At 40.2% G+C, this 18,371-nt stretch overlaps 1 protein-coding gene across 1 annotated transcript; it reads left to right on the forward strand.

The window, feature by feature from the left end:
- Nucleotides 1-10,950: 10,950 nt before the first annotated feature.
- On the forward strand, nt 10,951-14,716 carry SNAI2 (snail family transcriptional repressor 2). The gene is made up of 3 exons (XM_045789104.2): nt 10,951-11,211; nt 12,012-12,557; nt 13,462-14,716. Exons 1-3 carry the CDS (start codon nt 11,133-11,135, stop codon nt 13,641-13,643), a joined length of 807 nt encoding a protein of 268 aa, XP_045645060.1. The 5' UTR covers nt 10,951-11,132; the 3' UTR covers nt 13,644-14,716.
- Nucleotides 14,717-18,371: the final 3,655 nt, after the last annotated feature.

Below are 18,371 nucleotides of genomic sequence, written 5' to 3' on the forward strand. Positions count from 1 at the left end.
TATTTATTTATTCGACAGAGATAGAGACAGCCAGCGAGAGAGGGAACACAAGCAGGGGGAGTGGGAGAGGAAGAAGCAGGCTCCCAGCGGAAGAGCCTGATGTGGAGCTCGATCCCACAACGCCAGGATCACGCCCTGAGCCGAAGGCAGACGCTTAACCGCTGTGCCACCCAGGCACCCCCAACAAGTATATAGTTTTTAAACTCCATTAATCGCAGAGCTGAAGGGCACAGAAGCATGGCTGATGGTGGCCTGAGTGTGACAAGGGGAGCGTCTACTCTTCTGCATGCTCGCCAACCAGCAATAGTTCTCAGGTTCTTAATCTGTATGTAACAGGATTTTCAACTGACTTTCCTAGATTAGGTTCATCCTGACATTCAACCACCAGGGAATATCTGTTGGATGGGGAGAGATCGCCTATCAGGTGTCTATTTGCATAAAAGACCAAGAAGCCTTCCAGAGAAAATGCAATCAGTGGGTGCAAATCTGAAGACAACTGGTTCAGTGTCAAAGAGGAAAGATTAGTTTGCACTGAGCACAGTCTTTGTCCCTTCTATTGTACTCTGAGTGAGTTTCCATGGCTTCACTTCTTGTTCCTAGGTTCCAGAATGGGGGGCTAAAATAAAATGTAAGTAAAAAGTGTGAGGCTATGTAAGAAAGACCTTGAGGCCATGCAGGTGCTATATTCAATGATCTGTGTAGCTGAGAACAGGGCGAGTCTGGGGTGAGAGTTCCTCCCCTGCTGAGGGTTGGAGCACAATGGGGCATCAACAGCAGAATCTGAGCAAGATGCATCTGCATTTGGAAAGGAAGCCAGAGGGAACATTCTCCTCCAGGGACCTCATGGAAATTTTGTGATAGCATTGATAACTTGCACCAGATGTTCAGCAGCTCTGGTGGCTGTGGGAGGCCTGACTCAGGGCCAGGAGAGAAGACTGACATTAACATGGCTACCAAGACGGGTGAGTGATAAGGTGCTCTGAGGACTCTAGGCAGGAGTTGGGCAAAACCTGAGAAGGGAGGTCTTTCTACAAAGCCGGTTGGGACAAAGCAGGAGAACTACACTTCAAGTGATTTTATTTACCCCCTCCTTCCTTTTTTTTATCCCTAGCCTGACACAGCTTAAGAAATATTAAGTTGCCTGTAAAAAAAAACAAAAAAAACCCCACAAAAAACAAAAACAGGATTTGTAATAAATTATTTTTAATTTTCCTTTCCAAATCAAAAATTGAGCCTTCTTCACATAAATGTACTAGCAATCATGCTGATGCTTCATTTGAGTAGTTCATCCACTTGAACTGACTATAGGCTATCTAGTGAAATATCTTGAAAATACACAATTTAAGTGTTCTTATGAGGAAATGGTGTTGATGATGACGATGATGATGATGATGATGATGATGAAGAGTGTAACAGTTCCTAAAATTTCCAGATTATTAATTTAAAAAAAATTTACTTTGGAATCCATTGACTCACTACTGGTGGAAATAGCCAACATTTCTAGTCCTAGTACAAAGGAAAGAAAGCAGCTCAATCCTATTTTCAGAAGAGAATTACCAATACATAGGACCATTTACTGAGCAGTAAATTTAATTTGCCTAGGACAGTCTACAGCTGTTCAGTTTCCATTTCGCTTGAGAGTAAGATCTGTAGGTATGCTAGCTCAGTTATTTTTCCAGCAGGTGTCCTCAGAAGAGCTAATAATGGCAGAGCCAGGGAAGTTCTCCCTTTGTGTTCTGTGTTCTGGCAGCCTTCCTACAGGGCACACCCCTACTTCTCACATTGATACCTAATCCTGATGTCATTATCCAGGCATTTCATGCTGAGCAGTCTTGATTTTCAACATCATTGTCAAATCAGTGACTTCCCTGGGGCTTGTAGGTAATTCTCCTCCAGTATAAAGTCTCTATTCTGACAGGTACAAGTGCCACTTTGATTTATGTCATGGGAATGACATGGACAATTTGGCTCGGAGTCCTTCCTATACAAAGGTACTTTGCCATAGCCTACATGTTTGAAGATAACTGGCTACCATGAATTTATTTCATTTTTCTTCCTTTTCCTAACTTGATAAATGTTCACTATTATCTTTAGAATGAGGGAAATATCTGGTATGTGGAGGAGACAGGATTGTTGTTTTGTGCCCAACAGCGGTATTCCTACAGTCTCTGCAGGAGGGATGTGGTAGGGAGGGGGCCCTAGTCGATTAGAGAACTTGCCCCACAGCTGCAAGTTCACTGTTCCTTAATGGTCACAGGTTTATTCAGTGGCTTTATGGTAGGTGTCAGAGACTAAAGAACTTGCAACCTATCTTTCGTAACACCACCATATTCATAACATTTTGAGGTCAGAATTCAAGGTATGTGTGCATTAGACCAACTAAGCTGTTCCAAAATCATAGCTTATGGTCAAGAGGAATTCACTCTTTAGTTAACTATAAAGAGAAAACCCAAAACTGGGAGACAGGACATCATGTTGAACGTGTCATCCTTTCACAGTAAGCTCTTCCCTATGCAGAAGGATATTTCATTTGGGGCCATGTGGCTTAAAAGTCTTCCTTAGCACTTCGGTGTAAAATTATTGACACTGAGGCATCTTGAAACTTCTGTCATTTTCTTTCCATAAATAAGCTGATATTTCCCAAGGTGAAAATACAGTTGTCACTTTAAGCAATATCTGCTGTTTTTCAACAATCTTCAACATAGCACCAGGGCATCTGTTCTGATGTGGTTCTGTACCATGTGTAGAAATGTAAAAATGAACCAAAATTAACTATGGACCGCTTCACAAGTAGAGGAGAGCAGAGCAGAACAGGGTACTAATTTTACCAGAGTTTGAAAATAGAGATCTATTCCTTCTTTCTATGTTGATTTCTTTAAAGGGCTTTCAGGAGACTTTGCAGAAGTTGATCGATTACATTTCAGAATAAAAGACAACCTGCTGCAGGGCACACCACTGCCAGTGCTGCTGTCTGTTAGTGCCTTGTCCTAGAAGTCGCCACATTTCAGATCTAATCCCCTGTGATGCTAAAAAGGTTCACACCCTTGAGCAAGCCTCCTTACCCGCCTCCCCACGGCTGAGAGAGAGAGAGAGAGAGAGAGAGAGAGAGAATTGCAATCGATTGCTTGGGTCCCCAGCTCTAACAGTCTATGATTTTATTCTGTCTCAGTTTCCTCTTAAGACTCAAATCCCTTCACTTCTCTGAACGATAATTGTTGGTTCTGGATCATCTTTCACTCATCATCAATGTAATTCCAAAGATTCGAGAGAGCTTAAAAGTTTGGGATTATTCTCATGCCCTTTTGTCCATAATCACTTTCAAATGATTCATGGTGTCTCCAGCTTTCTCTTTGAAAGTGCAATAATGAATTCCATCCCTCAATAGAGTTTGAGTTTGTGTGGCTGGAGAGGGAAGGAAAGCATCTCTCTGTCTGGGGATACACAATGACAAAGGAACCCACCAGCCCAGCTCCTAGAAGGGCTTCCACATCCGCAATCAGCCAATTACCTCTAACTGCTGGCAAGAGGTACTTTAACAATGACTTCAGTGGTAGATTTTAATTCCCTTCTGCTGCCAGCTATGCTGGATGGCCACTTCACCTGTCAGTTGGTCAATGGGGCCAATTGTCCTTTAGTGCCAGCAAAAGGTTTATATTCAAGGAAAAGGTATTACGGTCCAAAGGGATGAGTAAGCACAGTATTTATTTCCCACTATCATACTAAGACTTTAATTCTTAAATGCAAGCCGAAGAGCACTTCCAGAAAAGATCACTCTACCTATGTGCAGGGAGATATGTTTTCTTTTTAAACAGCCATGGTATAATTTAGGAAAATGTCAACTTTTAAAAAAATCACAGTATATGAAATGACATTTCTGTCCAGGCAAAAAATCCAGATATTTCTATCAATTTACTAGTGGTGAATCCAAATACCCACAAAGGTCTGCATGACCAGGCTTTTGATCTTTTTTCTGGGGGCTTGCAAATACTATAACTGGTTTGACTAGTGGTGAGAGCCATGTCTCTGGAGCAGAGAAAAGTAACAAAGCGCTTGCAGATGGCTGGAAAGCTCTCACAAGCCCTGTATTCTCTGACAGAGGTACACTTTTGGAAAAGGGCACACCAAATTTGTGACCCAAGACCTAAATTAGGGTGATAATCATAAACATAGCATAATTTAAAGTTTGCTTCTCTAAATTGTCTTGTAAAGTTTTGAAGTCTGCTGTTTTAAAGGATTTCGAATTTAATGTCCAGGTAGATGTGTTGATGACTCAGATCGGAGGGGAAGAAAGAGGCAAGGCGCTAAGTGAGGGCATTTCTGACTCAGAGTCCATGGGAGCAGTGATATGAGCATACGTGTGCCAACTGGCCACTCGTCCTCGCTGTCCCTAGCTCGGTGTGTAAGTGATACCTGTGTTTCCCTCCCAGTGGCTTAGGACCTGAGCAGTCATTTGGGAGTCCCACAAAGCTGTCCCTCGTGGTCTTCAGGGCAGGTGTTCAGTTTCCACATAGAATACGTAGAGTTCTTCCTCCTACTACTCCTGTCTCTCTCCGAAATATGCTACCATGTATTCCGGGCACCTTTTCTGCAAGGAAGAACTACTCCCCTGCAGGCACTCCCCTTACTGTACAGAGAACCAGAGTATCTGGCAGGTGCTTGTTTCTCACAGGGCGGCACCTCCACTCCCACTGGTACCCAAACATGTCTCAGCCACTACTAATATCTGTTGGCATGGCTGCCACTACAGCTAATGCCCTGGTCCCCTGTGGTTATCAACACTTTGTAGTGTTCCACTGTCAGGTATGGCAAGCATTTTCATGAGCGACACTTTGCAGTTTTTCTTTTTTAAATTACCTCTGCCTTAGAGATTCCAAAGCAGTATTGTCTACCCTGTAAAGATTAACAACGTTCTAGTGAATCTATATTTCAGGTTCACTTTCCAGGCCCTACCCCAGCTGAAGCACAGCATTCTGGGGTGCTTAGCCAAAAGAGACACTGGAGTGACAGGTGCAGAGTTGTACCCAGAAGCAACTCACCTCTTTGGGTCCTTACAGGATAAACTTGCTGAACTTGGCTCCCTGTTCTTCTGGAGGAAGGGCTGCAAGTCCTGCTTATAAACGAATGTGGGCCCACCTACCCTAACAAACATGCCCACTCATACATGAACTAATGGAGGCTTATGCTGGGAGCAAAGCAGTCACATGACACGCATATATGCAAACAGACCTGCACATGCATGCACACTCACACACACACACGGAGATAGAGAAAGAGACACTTCCTAATGGTAGAACTCCTCCATTATATTTGTACATATCAATTCTTTATCTGTGGGTTTATTTCCCCCACATAACTCCATTAAAGATGGGTAACAAAGGTCATCACCTCCAGCTCTGAAAAACCACATGATGCTCCTAGAATAAGAATGAATGATTAGTGGTTGTTTCCTTTGGCACACCCAAAGACCATGGCAGCTACTCACTTAAGCACTGACGATTCTAGTCCACGTGTCTTCGCAGAAGTCACACCCAACACCTGGAGGTAAATGGTGTCAAGTCTGAAATCAAGCAACCATGACCTGGTGTTACTTAGGCAGAAAGGGAGACGCAGCCGAGATGGTGGAGAATGGGACAGACATGGAAACAAGCTCCACATACTGTAGATTCTAATCTCTGTGCAAGTATTCTCTGAGTGGGGAAGAAAGTAGGAAGGCAAATTTTCAGAGAGGCCATGTTTTGCAGTTGGTCATGAATCTAATTCACTCCTATGGTGGGAAATTAGTCATAACAAAGGGGCGAAATAAGTAAGACTTGAAATAAAATCCTTACCCCCACCTATTCCTTGTCAGCAGTGTGATTTGATCCAGGTATTTCATTTGTGTCTTCGTTTCTCATCTCCAGGCAGGGATGATAATACCGACTTTCCGGGATTAGCCTCTTAGGGGGAATAATTAAAGCAATGTGTATGGGGTGCTTAGCATACTAGTCAGTTCACACTGAACTTTCACCGATGGTAGCCATTACCATCACCCATAACTCCACAAACTACCTGGTACTGGGTACTGTAGCCTACGTTGTGAACCACAGTGGTGTAGCAGAGCCCAGCAGCAAGGCGCATAACCATGCGAACAGGCCCACTGAGCAGACATCCCTGGCTCCATTGCCTTCATTTTGAATGTTCCTGGAACACCTTGTTCCCCACCTTCAAAGCTCTACATTGTAGAGATCATATGAGGATATAAGGAATAAGTCACTGGAGGTGCTTACTAAGTTTTTAATACAGCATTGTTATTTTTGCCTACTTCTTTCTTTGTAACTGCACAGATTAAAGAACACCATACATTTTCTTTACTTACCCATCTTGAAATGCCAATGTAATTTGTTGTATGGTATTATTTGTGTTTCTACAAACGACATAAGTCATTTTCAATTAAGAATAAATTAAAAATTCAACATTTAAATGACATTCACCTGAAATTGGGCTAATTACAGCATGAGAGCAACTTAATGCTCTCAGAGTCCAGGCAAATCACCCATTTTCCACAAGGTGGCAGACCTTGTTAAAAAGTTATGGAAAAGGGTAACAGAAAAAGAAAGCAATGTGTTTTCCAAGGTTGACCAATAGGTGTCTCTTTGCAACCACATATCCTTGAGTTGTTGCACAAACTGTAGATAACCTCAACCTTCTGAACAGTCTTCTTGCTCATCTAACAGATAAGATCATCAACTCTTTCCACAAGGTAGAAATAGAACACTGAAGAGATTAATATAGCCACCAAAAGGGAAATGGGATAATAAAACCATAACTAGAAATAAGATTCTGAATACAAGGAAGTGATTTGACACAAAATAAATCTCATCAAAATGCTGGTCCCATGTTAAACAGGTTTTCTGTTAGAAATTATCTTAAATATTTACTGATTCTATACGATTGCACTTACTGAGCGAATAGCATTAAAACTCCAGACAGACACACAATACCAACGTCTACTAACCTGGTGAATGTGGCCCTGGGAACACACAGGAAATAATGGAAATTCTTAAGGAGCAGAGGGACATCCTGATATCATTTTTGCTATTGGTTTTCACCCCAGTTCATACACACACACACACACACACACCTTCACATTTGGCTCTATTGACATCACTGAGTAGACACACTTATGCATGTTGATTGTGTATGTTAGTTTCATGCACATCCCCAGAGAAAAGGGATCTGTGTCTTTGTTATGAAGTTCAGAATATAGAAGCAGAATCCTATGCTCACTCTGATTATTTTCCTTTTTATATTGGGAAATATTTGTTCCTTAATCATTCTGAAAGAGGCAAGGGAAAAGTATCAAACATAATTTACAGATTGACAAACCAAGGTACTAAAAGGAAACACTTCTTTTTTAGAGATTGGTTTATCTTATCTGAGGTTGAATTAAATTAAGAATTAAGAATATAAATACAAATATATTAAGAAATAAATACAAATACAGATATATACAAAATCATGCGATGATATCATGTCTTTGTCATTCACACTTCATAATAAACATTTTGCTACTATGTAAATAGTTTTAAAAAGTAGTAGTGTATTATAATATTCTTCAGATATCACAGTCAAACTAACATTCCATAACTGCATTCAAGGGAGATAATCCTATCCTGCCCACTCCAGGGCAATCCTACCACAATGAAAGCTAGAGAAAAGACCATTCATTTTAGGAGACAGGGCACAGTGCAAGATGGGAGTTTCTGCCCCTGCCAAGCCACTGTTTCTTCTGGTGCTACATTTACTCCATTTCCTAAACTAAGTAGTCAGTCCGCACTGCTTTTTACATACCTAAATACCTAAATGTACACAAATCTCTGTGCAAAGTAAATAAATCTGAGGTGCATTCCCAAACCTCATAAATCTAACTTATTTCCCTATCTGGCAAGGCAAGAATATGTCTTTCATGAAAAAGACTGTCTCCAGGAGAAATCTAATCAGTGCAGGGGAGCTTGTGGAGAAGGGCTGGCTCTCCCACAAGGGCCCAGAACTTTTATTTACAAAATTTTCCACCAATTATCTTTGTCAACTTCTTCAGAAAAAGAGGAAATTAGCGACTGTCAGATAAGTCACATCAAGTCACATCCTAATAAAATTCATGACGATTCAGAAATTAGACTGCATGGGCTTCTAACATCCCATGTACCCCACAGGAGATCCATGGAGGAAGGGACCCTCTAGTGCGCTCCAGCACAGGGTTATTTTTTAAGTCCTCACCTTCCCCATGATAACCCAATTACGCTGACCATCGGTGGAATCAAGGCCATCGAGCCTGGAAACTGCCCACGGGCAGTAGTTTACCTCCTTTCCTCACTTCTCTCTACCCCACATTCAGCTGTCGGGAGCCTAGGGCTGACTCTGAGCCTCCCTTATGTTGTGTATGACCTGTGCTCACTAGCCTCACCCTAGCTGGGCTGTGTACACACTGACATCTCAGGATAAGCATCTTTTCTCACTATGCCAATGAGCCTAATTATGTCAACCTAAGACTAATCTCTTGCATTAGCAAAACCCATTGGGATTTGTTTTGCCCAAAGGAGGCATTTTAAACCTGGTGTCGTTGCCTCAGCAAAGATTTCTGTCCTGTGGCAAGACAGTGTTTTAGCCAGCGACCAAAGCTAATGTCTCTATATCATCCCTCTGCTTGCAGGACAGGAACCTTCCATCTTGTCTTAGCACAGTTCTAGCAGCTGGCCTTTGGGCGGGGATTTTACTTCCCTTCCCCTGTTTTTACCACACCGTTCTGGCGCCAAATGCCCTCTGCTGTGTCTGAGCAGAGCACCTGTGCCGTCTGACTCATGCTATCAGCGCGCAGGCTCTCCCTCTCCTGACAGCAGACCAGACCTCACACAGGTCTACGTGTGACTAGTTACCACGCAGACCTGTGTAATGACATGCCTCATACACGATCCTGAACACTATCTGCTCATCCCAGTAGGTGCGGTAACATGTCCTGACTCTGATCTGTGTCATGTGTGATGAGCCCCCCTGGACATGTGGTGGGGAACTCGGCTCAGTTATGCATCTGTAATCCAAATTCAAGATTTTTTTCAAGCATAGTGAACTACTGTTAAACTTTTTAAGTGGGTTTTAAAAATATAACCTTCAGTAGGTTATGCTGTGTAATAACTATCAAGAAATCAATACCGCAATGTTCTCTAACACTGTCAGTAGATAGTATAGAGTGAAAGGAAGAAATACAAGCAATTTACCTTTTCTGAACTATATTGCATTTCTAACAAAGTGTGCCTTTTGCAGGAAATGGAGCAGAAAGAGCAAGAAGGACTCCTGTTCCAATAAACCAGATGCAAGTAGCAAGCTCAGAACACTTGCCCTGAATTATACTCTAGTTTATAGTTTGCAGAGGAATCTAATGCATATTCACATTTTCCTGTCTGCTACAAATACTATTCCTTTTAACATAAAGATTCATCTAAATTCATTTCTTTGGCGTTTAAATGATGACTGTTGGAAGAAAAAAATAGAATCATTGAAATTGGCTCAGAAACTTGTGAGTACCCCCACTTTGGTCCTCCCCCTTCCCCCCAGCACACAGGGTTGTTTTCTCCTCCCGAGATTAAGGAAGTTATGCAGCCTGACAATGCATTTTCCTCTTACAAGTCTTGACTTCACCACTATTCTTTACTTTTTCACTTTTTTCTTCCAGCACCTGTTAGAAACAAGGGTAGGGTGCTTGTTGCAAATTTGTTCTTTCCTCAGTCTTTAAGCAAAAAGTAGGGAGAAAAGTCTGGAGTGGTCTGAGATGCTTAAAAACACGGTTGAAATCTTACTTTTAAAATTAGCCGCCTTGGAGGATTTTTAGATTTAATAATGCCATATACAAAAAAAAAAAAATCAAAGTATTTTTGCTAGTTACTAGACTAGCTCCTTAGAACTTTAACCAAGCAGTAGACATAATGGCATCCTTTCTTTAAAAATACAATCTAGGAAACTGGCAGATATCAAAATGAATTTTAATGACATTATACTGAAGAAAATAGTACCATATAAAAGCAGATAATTGTCTCTAAAGGCCCATTCATTATATATATATATATATGAGATCTCAGAGTGAGAGAGAGAGAGAGAGAGAGAGAGAGAGAGAGATTTTCCATGGTTCCTAATGACAGTTTACATACTGTCCCCTCTCTCTGTGCACCGTTCCTTCTATCTTTGTTGTGTCCCAGTTCTTCGGATAAGCAGGTCTTTCATGGGCTACAAAGCATTTCTTTCAAGCCACCATGGCTAATATGGTGACATGATTACTTAATTTCCACGAGGAAGTGCCGCCTCTGGCTTTGCTGAGCCTTTAAAGACATGAAGTGCATTCCCAGCATTCAGAACACTCACTGCATGTGGCTCGGCCCCTTTTGCAGACCAGGGAAGCCCCCCACTGCGGGGGCGCCCTCCTCACTCACAGGGGCTTTTGTCTTGACGCTGCTACCTTCCTTCTTCAAAAGCCAAGAGTTAATTGTTCAGTCCCTGCACAAGTAAAACCTCTCCGAATGCCACTTCCAAATATAGGCTCTCATTAATACCAGAGGCTGACCTGGGATCTTGTAGGACACCCTTTCCTTCCTCTAGCGAACATTTTGTCCCATTGCACTTGCTTTACCCGACATCTGGAAGCCAGGCCCGCTTAAGAAATCACACTTCCTAGGACTTATCTAGCTCTCGGAGAGCACGAATAACTGGCAAGCTAAAGAAGTAAAATTACCTCTCTCGAAAATACTTAGGCACTTTTTTTCCTCTCCACTGAAATCCCGAAGAACAGCCCATTTTGAACCAGAATAATTTAGTCTGACAACAGATTCTTCCTCTGTTCACAGCTGTCCCAGAGGGAGGAGCTGAAATCTGAACCTCTCCGCTGTGATTGGATCCTTCTTGCAAAAGAGAGGAAAAAAAACCCTCCCAGCCAAAACGGGCTCAGTTCGTAAAGGAGCCAGGCGACTTCAGAGGCGCCGGCCCGTCCGCCTGCCGCACCTGAGCGCGGCCCCAGCCCGAGCCCAGCCGGCCGCGATGCTCTAGGGACCGGCCGCGTCCTCCCGCCGGACCGTTATCCGCGCCGGGCGCCCGCCGGCCCCGCCGGCAAGATGCCGCGCTCTTTCCTGGTCAAGAAGCATTTCAACGCCTCCAAAAAGCCTAACTACAGCGAACTGGACACACACACAGGTAAATAAATAAATAAATAAATAAATAAATAAATAAAAATAAATAAATAAATATTAAAAAGGAGATGATATCTATCTATCATCTATCTCTATTTATGTATAAATTTATTGATACATGTTGCAACTCAAATATTATTACAAAAGAACCAAAGACAAAGTTGTTTTCCTTCCAAACAGTGTCCTAAAGGAGAGTTCAGATTCTTTTGATCATTTAGGGTAAATTTTAATTCAAAACTTTTAGAACTCTTAACTGACAAGGAAAACTTCATTCAACTCTTGCAACTTCATTTTCTAAAGCTTGTATATACATGCGTAATAAGTAGATGGAGGATGAGTAACACAATACGTAAATGTTGAATTATTGCTTTTTTCATGTAATAAGGCTCCTTTCCTTCAGAAAGCAGCATGATCTACACATATCTCTGTGCTCAAAGTCATAGAAGCTGCAAATCACCCACGCATAAAACGGAAAACAACTTTTTTTGTATCTTTAAACTAATATGTAAGTTTTTCCTCCTCAGTGCAGACTGTGAAGGCTCTCACTTGGCTGCACTCCCTCACCGCACTGCCTGTTATAGCTCCTGTCACACTCTGTATGCAAGAGGCAGAGATGTGCTTTAAGGCACAGTAACTGTAGCAGCAAAGGTGGAGATGAAATGTTTTAGCAATGCCTATGTCTTCCTAAGTTAGTCTATTTACTTCATTATAAAGTGCTGAGTGTGTTGCAAAGTAGCTCCTTAGTGTGTTTTCAAAGGAATTTTTTTACCTTAATTTTCTTTCCTTTCCTTTTCTTTCCCCTAGTGATTATTTCCCCATATCTCTATGAGAGTTACCCCATGCCTGTCATACCACAACCAGAGATCCTCAGCTCGGGAGCATACAGCCCCATTACCGTGTGGACTACGGCAGCTCCATTCCACTCCCCACTTCCCAATGGCCTCTCTCCTCTTTCTGGATACCCCTCATCCTTGGGGCGAGTGAGTCCCCCTCCTCCATCTGACACCTCATCCAAGGACCACAGTGGCTCAGAAAGCCCCATTAGTGATGAAGAGGAAAGACTACAATCCAAGCTTTCAGACCCCCATGCCATTGAAGCTGAAAAGTTTCAGTGCAATTTATGCAATAAAACCTATTCAACTTTTTCTGGGCTGGCCAAACATAAGCAGCTGCACTGTGACGCCCAGTCTAGGAAATCTTTCAGCTGTAAATACTGTGACAAGGAATACGTGAGCCTGGGCGCCCTTAAGATGCACATTCGGACCCACACTTTACCTTGTGTCTGCAAGATCTGTGGCAAGGCGTTTTCCAGACCCTGGTTACTTCAAGGACACATTAGAACTCACACTGGTAAGAGAAAGACGTAGACAGGAATGTTACTGTCTGATAGAACGGAGCTCTGGGTTGGCTGTTGAATTTGCATTAAGTAATGACACAGTGTTTTTAATGATGGATGATAATTTATAGCTACTTCCTGATGACTCAAAAAGTTGTTAGAACAAAGTGCTCCATTTCTTGCTAACAACCTCTGCTCCAGAGACTGCAAACAGCATTTAGACTTTGGAAAGTAGTTTCAGAAGGTTTGGTCTCAAAGATCAGTTAGAAAACCAGGAAAGATGTACTTGAATGTGTGTTCTGTGAAACTGCTCCCAATATTCAGCAAACAGAGATGTTGCTATCTTAATCAATTAGTTTGGTAGATGTGTGAAAGGTTTGCCTATAGTTTTCTGTTGGTTACATTATTGTTGAGATATCTATCACCCCTTAGCAAGTTGAATAGTTAGAACTGAATTTACTCTCCATTGTTTTATTATGTTTTGTTTTTTGCTGTTGAATATTTTATTCCTAGCACAAAATCATCCTGCAGGGAGCCAAGGCATTTATCCAACCTTAGTCATAATACAGAAGGAGGGAAAAAGGGAAATATTAGGAAATGTTGGGAGGAGCTCAACATTAGCTGCACCTGCTGAAGCAGAAAGCTTTAATAAGTGAAAGTCCTAGAACTACATGAAATATTTCTGCATGACTTGCAGCAGTAACAATAATCGTGGTGTGATTTTTTTAAAGGCAATATTAGAATTTATTTCAAGGGCCAGATATGAAAATAAGTATCTTATTTTAAGTATCTTATGGGGAATTTTAATCAAGTTTTTTTTGACACAATGTGATTGTTATTCACAAACGTTATCTGACCTTATGTTTCCTCTAAAAACACTGACTGTCTTTCTTTCTCAATCCCCACCTCCACCCCCAGGGGAGAAGCCTTTTTCTTGCCCTCACTGCAACAGAGCATTTGCAGACAGGTCAAATCTGAGGGCTCATCTGCAGACCCACTCGGATGTAAAGAAATACCAGTGCAAAAACTGCTCCAAAACCTTCTCCAGAATGTCTCTTCTGCACAAACATGAGGAATCTGGCTGCTGTGTAGCACACTGAGTTACGCAATCAATGTTTACTCGAACAGAATGCATTTCTTCACTCCGACTCCAAATGACAAATAAAAGTCCAAAGGCATTTTCTCTTGTGCTTACCAACCAAATAACGTGTATAGGCACACAGACACACACGCACGCACACACACACACACACACACACTAAAAGCTGCAAGAGCACGAAATCCATGTGTTCAAAGTTAATCCTTTCCATGTGAAGTTTAAAATTACTATATATTTACTGACAGCCAGATTGAGAGGATAAAAGACAAGAATCTTTCTCTTCAAAAGATGAAGCAAAGAGCACATTGCATCTTTTCTCACTAAGAAAGAATGCAAAGATTTACATTGCTGCCAAATCATTTCAACTGAAAAGAACAGTATTGCTTTGTAATAGAGTTTGTAATAGAATTTCCTATAGGAAGAGAATTTGCCAGACGCTATCTCAGGTGCCTTATAAAGTATTCCAAGTTTACTTCATTACATGTCTGATGTCTGGTTATCATTGTTGAACTAAAGCCTTTTTGATTACCTGTAATGCTTTAAACTGTATTTTCAAGAGAGGAACGAGAACGAGGGAAAAAAAAAAAACAGGAACAAAACACAAGAGAATGTATTGAGAGTGTTTTGTTTTTGTTTTTGTTTTTGCCAATAAAGAGTATGCTCCTTGGGGAGAGGAGGGAAAGACTAGCTTTGAACATTCCTGGTGCATGCTCCATGTCTTACCTTTTAAAAGAATTTTTAATGATTTTCTAAAATTAATTAAAGATGGGAATAAGTGCAAGAAAGGATTCTTAGAAACTCAGTAATGTACTTAAACTATTTTAAATGCATACAACAAATGCAATTCATACAGCACCCTTCCAAGTGCCTTTTTAAAGTAATTGTATAGATGATGAGTCAATGTAAATTTGTGTTTATTTTTATATGATTGAATGAGTTTTGTATGAAAGTGAGATGTTGTCTATAGCTGATGCCTATAAACAACCTGAAGATTTGTGAAATCAATGTTTCTTTTTTAAAAAAACAATTTTTAAAGGTCCTTTTTTACAATAAACATTTTTGATTTAAAATCCATTGTTTGTATACTATTTTCAGAGACTTCACTTACTTCATGATTCGTGTCAAACTGCTATACAAAGAACTGTTTTTTCTTAATAAGAGAAAAAGTAAATAGCATCTTTATGAATATCCAGTGTTATTTATGTGTTAGATTATAATTAAGTATACCACTAGTATTTTTTCTTTACTCTTAAGATAATACTGTCACATTCGAAAAGATAATACCACAATAGTAGTAGTTTGTTAGTATATCCCTTTAACAAAAAATCACACTTTTTGAGTGTTAAAATATACATATTATTAGTACTCAAGAATAGTTTTCAAAACTTTTTATTTATGATGACTTTATTAGGTTGCTCTATGCAATCAAATTACAATCACTCATTCACCCTGGACTAGTTTAAGATTTTTTAAAAGAAATATCATTTAATGAGATGTAAGAGAAAAAAATGGAAAATCTGCATGAAAAGATCAGGAAAAAAATGGGTTCATCATAAATTACACAATTTGGAAAATTAAACCATGCAAAGAAAATCCCATATTTAGTGATATAAAAGAAAGGATCGGTTTGATGGGAGCAGGGCTAAATAATACAAAGTTAAATCTTCCGTTTATAGTTTTTTGAACAAGCCCCCACCCAAACCCAAGGTGTACTTAATTAAATAGAGCACGAGCAGCCACTCCATTTACAAGCACATGCTTACCAAATGCTTGGATACTAACTCCTATGTAAAAATGCTAACTATTCTAGGCATGGTGACAATACCAAAGTGTATTTGAATCCAAACTCCAAACCCATTATGAGGGTAGCTCCTGCCACCATTAAGTACTTCTTGTGTACTCAGAGCTTGCAGAATTATTATTTTTCCTTCTAATGTCTTTGTGATACAAACAAAAGCCCGAGCTAATATCTCAAAGATAATAGTTATAGACCATTAGTAAGTGACCTAAAATACCAATACTATTCCCTTAATATCCACACACATTACACTGTATGTTATATTTAAATTTTTAGCCAACATATAAAAGGTGCATTTGACTAAAAAAAAAAGAAAAACTTTTAATTTAACATTCCAAATTTTTATGTATCTCAGGACATATATCTTAAAGCAAAATTATTCAGAGCAGCAATTTATAAATGTAAGAGATATGGCTAATAGCTTGACTGGGGTATTCTAAGGTTGTAGAAAGACCAGTTAGTGTATATGGTACAAAAATGATTGCCTGAAAGTTTCCAGGCCAGCTAATATGTAGAAGTATCTTGCAAGGGCAAATGGGAAGGAGTTAAGCACTCTCCAAGGGATCTGCTTCGCTATCCTAGGAACCACATCTACACACATTTCCATTGTCCATGTGCAGATCTATAGGCAAGTCATTTCTTGGTGTCCAAAAATTAAAACACATAATTTTCTAAAAGGAAGAGTCTCTTCATTGGTTTAATTTCTTAGTGAAGAAATTAAATTTCTTAGTGAAGAAGGTATGATAATGTTATAATATATTTCCACTTTACCCTTACCATTCTGACTTCATTCATGTTTAAAATGTTTTACTTTTATCAAGGTAACATGAGTTTGAATTGTGGTACATAAGATGTGGAGATTTTCTGTAAATATGGCTTTGTAACTGTTTAACATTTTTAGTGTTTTTACCAAGGTCTTCGACTAGTTATCTGCTCTTCTGCCACACATAAGACCTGGCCCAAATGTTATTGACTCTGAAATACTTTTCCAAATTTGCTCTTTCTGGGAGCTTTGTGTCATTTATAATGGAGTACTTATCTCAGCACATTTCAATTGTTTGTGGATACCTTTCTTTTCTGCCAGACAGAGCACCCTTCAAGTATAAATTCCCAGTACCCAAAACATCTTCTAGAACACAGACATCAACAAATGTTTGTTCAATGAATAAATGGATAAAATAAGAGAAATTGGTGAAAAATAGCTTGCAGATATAAAATAAATCCAACACATCCCCCTTTAATGCAAAGAGTGTTGATAGTTTTTGAGGGATCTTCCAAGCAAATTTACTAAAATGTCTCCTAACATAGTGATGACAGCTTACCCACAATAGATTGGATGCTCAAAGAAAGTGAAGAGGGACAAGTACGGTGCATGTAGTACAGGTTCGTTAGGCCTTCTGAGAGCCTGAACTTTGAAAACTGTGGATTTTAATAATAGGCACATAGGCTGATAAGCATTCTCTGTATCCTTAATTTGTTTCATGTAATATGAGACAGTGTGGTCTCATAAAAAGAGCACCAGCTTTTAAATGCATCATACGTGTTCACTGAATCACTGCCTCCAACGTATTGGCTTTATGTCCTTATGCAACTTACTTGACCCTTCTATCGAGATTTCCTAAGTGTAAAATAGAAATAGATTCTCTGTAGTATCACAACGAAGTACTTCACAGCCCTTGTAGAAAACATCAGGTACCCAGTGTTATCATTAAATGCTTAGTGTGTGCCTGCTCTTGTATTAGGAAACCTACATATGCTATTTTCAATGGGAAAAATGTCTCTATGAAGTTGGTATTTTACAGATAAAGATAAACTCAGAGAGTTTGGACAATGGAGCCAAGATAAGAAAGGCAGAAAATTGCAAAATTGAAATCAAACCCAGAGTCTTTTTCTTCCAAAGACCCTACTTCTTCCACTGCACCAAGGGAGTGGAGAGGCAGCTGAACCACACTCAGCATGGTGATTTATAAGTTGTAGGCATGTCGGGAGAGTTGTTGAAAAGGACAATGATAATGTGCCCTGAAATTAAATATTTTAAGGGTGAATTTAGGAACTATCATTATTCAGGAATTATGCAATTACATACAACAATCTTTAAGGCCATTTCCCAATTTCCTTCTAGAAATCCTGTTGGCTCCACTTCCTCCAGTATGGACCCTCCCTGTCATGACATGTTCACTTACAGCCCCCCTAAGTTCTCCTGGTGCCTGGGAGCCCATTTCCTCTGGTCTGCTCTCTGTGGAGATGAAAAGCAGCTGGTCTCCATCCTCTGTACATTAACACTTCATCTTCTGAAGGCCACTGTTACTCCCTCGCACACACACACTCCTCACCCAGGCTTTTATCTTCCTGGCCTAGAAAGTCTTCCAAGCTAAACAGTCATTTCTTTCACCACTAAAATGTGGACACTCTGGTGTAATGAGGCAATTATAATTTTGAAAAGTCTAAGGCTTCCCTGGCTAAGATCCACAACCAAGAAGTTGTTCCTACTTTAGATAGGAGAAACATTTTGAGCAAAACTAATTTGAGAATAAGTGTTCTGTCATCTAGGGAAGTAACAATTCTCAAATAAGATGACTTTTCTCTCATTCTGGTCAAGAATCTCATTAGAATCTAATGAAGTACAAAAGTATTCCCTATACCTGAGATGGTCACATAAGGAGGGAAAAAAACTTTCATTTAATATTTAGCAATAAATGTAGAGAATCTACCACCATAGAAGTAAATCTCTGGGTAAAGTTAGATTTAGCCCCTCAGCCCTCCAGGAAGTAATAATTCCTTTGTGGAAAGCATGCATGTAAAAAAGCAACAAGCATGGCAACTTTTCCATTGTGGCACTTAGCCAGACCCCCAAACAATGAGAGATTAGCAGAGGAAATGGCAGTATATCCATGTCCACAAACTCCAAAGGGACTGGTGAGGTATTTATAG

This window comes from Ursus americanus, chromosome 9 (genome assembly GCF_024610735.1).
Source record: "Ursus americanus isolate L20-20 chromosome 9, mUrsAme1.1.p, whole genome shotgun sequence".
Classification (NCBI taxonomy): Eukaryota; Metazoa; Chordata; class Mammalia; order Carnivora; family Ursidae; genus Ursus; species Ursus americanus.